Here is a 5,416-nt window from a genome sequence, read left to right as displayed (position 1 = left end):
ATAAGGCCCATGTGGATCGATCCAAATGGCTGCTACTGCAATAAGACGATAAGGCCCATGTGGATCGATCCAAATGGCTGCTACTGCAATAAGATGATAAGGCCCATGTGGATCGATCCAAATGGCTGCTACTGCAATATGATGATAAGGCCCATGTGGATCGATCTGATTGGTCGTTAATGTAATAAGACGATAAGGCCCATGTGGATCGATCCGATTGGTCGTTAATGTAACATGACGATAACACCCATGTGGATTGATCCGATTTGGTCCGTCAGTAGATACGAACACTATCTACAACTGGCACTCAAAATAATATTTTATTCTCCAACAACTTCGACATTGCTATCACTAGTATTACTGTCAGTATCATTAATATCATCGATGATATGCCTCGATGTCATCACAAGGCGGAGTGCTTGAATCTCTACTCGGTCTGAAGCGAGTATCCGAACATTCCATGCATCAGCACGACGCTGTGTGTCTATCTGCTGATTCGGCAGGAGGGAAGCAAATCTGTCATGTAAATTAGAGAACAAGCTGGTACACGTCTCTGGGATGATATGCGCGACATTCAACGATTTGCAAATGTATGGCCACGCACAAGCTGGGTCGCTATCCTCGTGTGGTCTATCTCTGATGATGTCGATGAATTTATTGTGGAATCGCCGGGCCAGTTCCCGAGCATTGAGACCTTCAAATTCGATGGCTGTGCTAGGCACAGCGAAAAATCCAGTATGTACTGTATCTGGGCATCTACGGACGAAGCGGTGAAAAAGAGAACACGTCTGGTGGTGTGCCTTGACAGTATATATAAAGTATCAGACATAGCCTATGATATTATTCTTTTGGATGAAGGCACGTTCATTCAGTATCATTTTGTATCAGGTTGGTATTAAATAATTCTGGATGTGTATATTCAACAGCTAATCCGCCTCCACCCCCCATCCAAAAAAAAAAAAAAAAGCACAATTAAACAGAAACTCGCAGATGTCTTGAGCCGCTTTAGGGAACTACTCGAAAATGCCGCAAAAGTGATAGTGATGCAACATCGACTCACAGAAAGCACAATCAATTTCTATTCTACTATAATGGGGTTAGATCCTGACGATCCGTCTCACATCACCAAACGGAAATTCAAGAAGCCAACCGTCTTACAGCCTATCAAAGTATGGGATGATAATTTGTTAATGATCATCGCCATGATCCGCGATTATTGTTCCAACTTTAATGTAACTGACGGCTGAAGCAATGCCCCTTTCATTGTATTTTGTTCTCAGGCCGATTTTACGATGATGCTGTTATACATCATGAGGGAGGTAATTGATCCGTTATCATCATACGCGGGAGCAATCAATATAATACCTTGTTTGCTGCTAGGTTGCCGCTCAGGAGTTCGGTCAGGAAGCCATGAAGCGAGTCAAAGAAGTATGGGCACAGGTGCAGAAGGACCCATGAGCAACCCGGTTCCTCAGTGACCCAAACACATATGCTTCAGAATGCGATATTCTTATTGTCACAAGTGTAATGCAGGCAGGCCATAGCCTTGATCGACATTTCGTGACCAGCTATGATTTTCTTTTCAATGGAGTGTTGACGTTCAGAGAAGAGTTGCAGTTTGTTTCTCGCCTTCGATATCTACATCGTACGGATGTACGTAACACAAAGCACGCATGGATCCAGAAAGGGTGTTCGAATCAGTCAATCGCGAATAGAAAACGGCTCGAAGTCACTTTGTTATCATTATTCGATGAATATAGTGGAATATCTTCGATCGCGCTACTGGCATCTACTGTATAAGGGCAACAGTACAGAGTGAATATGCAGACTCATCCAATCGCCATTTACATCTATAGGCAACAGAATACATGCTTTCAAATGTAAGTTAAACAACATAGACTGTAACTCCATAATATAAACCGTTTTATGGATAGGTTCGTTGGAGCCTTCCGATGGATAATAAATTGGTTCACCATACCCCATACAGTGTAAATTGGTTGAAAACGTTCGCCAACTCGTACTTGAAAAACCAGAGAAAGGGCAGCATCCGTCTACTCATGCAACACGGTATCAATACAGATCACAACATCTCTGACTTGCTTGATGAGCTCAAATACCGGAATATCGCCGAGATTATGGATCTGCACATCGCAAATACCAATGCATCACTCATAGAACGTATAAAATGTGAAGAGAAAGGCTGCGGCTTCAATGTGGTTACTAATCTACTGAAAGCGTCATCTTTGAAAACTACGAGCACATTGTCATCAGGTTTGGCACCTTACTACCAGTTCATAACCTTGATGGACTACTTTTTGTTCCGCATGCAACCAGAAAATGTACCCTACGCACGTCGCTTTTGGACGAATCGTACTGAATACAACAAGTCCGATTTGCTTGAGCTCGGTCGAATGAAGTTCACCCAAATGACATTTTCTCTGGTTAATATGGTAAGCATACCACTATCACTACGATTTATCTTACTAAACAGGCCGATAGGTGTGTGGGTTCCCGTCCCACTTAGCTCTGACTCAGAGTACATGGCCCCATCATATATTGAAGGATGATCTGCACGATATTTTTACAAACATAATAAAGCCGTATGAAGCAGAATGGACGACTGTATTTCCACGCCATAACAATCTAGCAGCAGATCAGCATAACTACACATAGCAAGCCGGACGATACACGCCTAATAACCTCCTCAGCAAAATTTTCAATAGGAATGGCTTACAGCTTAACATGAAACGTCTATCGCAACCACCAAATATAAAAAATATTGCCCATACATTATGCATTGCACGTGCTATCGTACAAGAAGAACATTTCAGTGCATTCCAGGCAATAATTCCGGAGGAATTGTGGTCAGAGATGCTGATTTTGTGGGACGCAAAAAAGGAAGAAGCTGTGCGGCTCTCTTGATAAATGGTTTAAATATCGTTAATAAATCACATCACATTCATCGTCTCTATGCAATCAAAAAGGTTTCGGTTGATCGTCCATAATCGACCAAAAACCGTACGTCCCAGTTTTCGATTAGATGATATCTTACTTACATCGACTTCCATCGATTCAACCCCATTCATATATTGGAAAACGTACCTGTTATTTACAGTGGCCATATACACCGAATTTTACAGAAAAAAAAATGTACGGGTACTATCGGATAGTTCCAATGGATGGTACCGATGGGTGGTACCGATCGGTACCATCGATACCCTCAAGCGTGACATCACTACCCACCATTCAGTAATTACCTTTTATGTACACAAACAAACACTGACATGTGTTACAATACAGTGCTATGCACGTTCTATAAACAACAGTAAATAAGATAATCAACCATTGACAGCATTAGTAATCACATCGACTTCCACTGATTCACAGTAATCCACACTTTGCAAACAGTATCAAATAATTACAATGTATACATGTGCCAACTTTCACAAGAATCGGATGACATTTGTGTATGCTAATTTTTATGTGATGGCTGTTTTGATCAAGAAGATGGGATAGATTTCCATCAGTTCTCAACGACGGATTAAAAAGTGTACATCCCAGTTTTCGATTTTGCTCAAACTGCGTCAGTAATTGTACAATGTATCGATCTCATACTATACTAATTTTCATAGTGAACAGATGTTGCCTAGTCGAACTGGGACGGATTCAATGTATTAGGTGGGATCCACGAATAAATGAAAATAAAATTATTTTATTGGTCAATATCATCAGAACGCATATGTGCATATGCAGATGAGTTCGACCAGGCAACATCAATTCACTATGAAAATTGGTATAGTATGAGATCGATACATTGTACAATTACTGACGCAGTTTGAGTAAAATCGAAAACTGGGATGTACCGTTTTTGATTTATTCTGGACGACCGACCAAAATGTCTTTGATTTCGTTGATCAAACTAGCCATCACCCACGAAGATGGCATGCAAATGTCATCCGTTACCCACGAAATTCAGTATGCATGAACATTATAATTGATGGATACGGTTTCCAAAGTATGTGCATGTTTGGATCAGTATAAGTCGATATGTTGATGTATCTGCGTGTTTTCCGCCTGGAGATATTGACCAATCAAATAATTTATTTTCATTTATTTATGGATCTCAATTAAAGCTTGAATCTGTCACAGTTCGACCAGACAGCATCCGTTCACCATGAAACTTGGTATAGTATGAGATCGATACATTGTACAATTACTGACGCAGTTTGAGTAAAATCGAAAACTGGGATGTACCGTTTTTGATTTATTCTGGATGACTGACCGAAATGTCTTTGATTTCGTTGATCAAACTAGCCATCACCCACGAATGGCATGCAAATGTCATCCGTTACCCACGAAATTTAGTATACATGAACCTTATAATTGACGAACACAGATCACAAAGTATGTGCATGTGTGGATTACAGTGACTCAAAAAAGTGGGGCAATGTTTGCAAAAAATGTGCGTTTTATTTAATTTCGTAATTTCCTACATAATAAAGTACAGTTTTCTTTTTTTTAAATAAAAGCCCTTTTAATTACCTTTCGAATGAATTTTTACTTATATTGTTCCCATGTCTGGTTGTAGAGTTATGGGCGATTCGATTTTATATGTCATTGCCCCACTTTTTTGAGTTGTATGGAAAAAAATTGGCAGGCGCGAATTTCCTAAGTGACTGCTGTCCGAAATTCTTCAAAATCATGGACGCTATCAAAACAAGGCCTTCTCTTTTTTTCCCTTTCGAAATCAAGTGATTCATCCCCATCCTCTTCACCAATTACCAACGATTTTCGCAATTAGCAACCATCCTAACATGAAGTCAATTCCCACCACCACCACTCAGAATATTGAAGTACGTTTGCGACGTGGAGAGTCCCAACGGACTATTGAAGCTGCTCTTGGCGTTTCACGTCGAACGATTGGACGAATTGCTAAGCAATTAGACATTCAGTCTAATGCTGCCAATGGCCGCCCATCAACAATCAGCACTAATCTTGGGCGGCTCATCTTGCGCAAGTTCGCCACTGGTGTTTACACTACTGCTGCTGACGCTGCAAGACAGCTTGCAGCAGAAAATACTTTTATTTCCGCCCAAACCATCCGAAATCACCTTTCAGCATGTGGTTTTGAATCGCGAATTAAACCAAACGCACTTCCATTGACACCAAGACGCAAGAAGCTTCGTCTACAGTTTGCAAAGAAGTATCAACATTGGACTGTAGATGATTGGAAACGTGTGGTGTTTAGTGACGAAACTAAAATCAATCGTTTAGGTTCTGATGGGAAGCATTGGACTTGGGTGAAAGGTGGAGAGCCTCTTCGCGATCATAACGTTAATCCTACAGTCAAGCATGGTGGTGGTAGCATTATGCTATGGAGCTGTATCACTGCTGAGGGCCCTGGCTACATTACCAA

General features: G+C 40.9%; 3 protein-coding genes across 3 annotated transcripts; all 3 read left to right on the top strand.

The window, feature by feature from the left end:
* The first annotated feature begins 286 nt into the window (after positions 1 to 286).
* On the top strand, positions 287 to 1,625 carry BYT42DRAFT_366724 (uncharacterized protein). Its single transcript, XM_051563254.1, has 4 exons — positions 287 to 858; positions 991 to 1,169; positions 1,281 to 1,319; positions 1,381 to 1,625. Exons 1-4 carry the CDS (start codon positions 564 to 566, stop codon positions 1,456 to 1,458), a joined length of 591 nt encoding a protein of 196 aa, XP_051423402.1. The 5' UTR covers positions 287 to 563; the 3' UTR covers positions 1,459 to 1,625.
* Positions 1,459 to 2,965, top strand: BYT42DRAFT_366770 (uncharacterized protein). Its single transcript, XM_051563255.1, has 4 exons — positions 1,459 to 1,653; positions 1,716 to 1,880; positions 1,935 to 2,450; positions 2,500 to 2,965. Exons 2-4 carry the CDS (start codon positions 1,869 to 1,871, stop codon positions 2,671 to 2,673), a joined length of 702 nt encoding a protein of 233 aa, XP_051423400.1. The 5' UTR covers positions 1,459 to 1,653; positions 1,716 to 1,868; the 3' UTR covers positions 2,674 to 2,965.
* BYT42DRAFT_478444 (uncharacterized protein) lies at positions 1,510 to 1,674 on the top strand (the record flags this gene model as incomplete). Its single annotated transcript, XM_051563657.1, has 1 exon — positions 1,510 to 1,674. A coding segment is annotated over one exon (165 nt), but the record flags the coding sequence as incomplete, so codon positions are not given.
* Positions 2,966 to 5,416: the final 2,451 nt, after the last annotated feature.

The sequence above is a fragment of the Radiomyces spectabilis genome, assembly GCF_025331425.1.
Source record: "Radiomyces spectabilis strain NRRL 2753 chromosome Unknown BYT42scaffold_7, whole genome shotgun sequence".
Taxonomy (NCBI): domain Eukaryota; kingdom Fungi; phylum Mucoromycota; class Mucoromycetes; order Mucorales; family Radiomycetaceae; genus Radiomyces; species Radiomyces spectabilis.
This window is presented reverse-complemented; position numbering and strand designations above follow the sequence as displayed.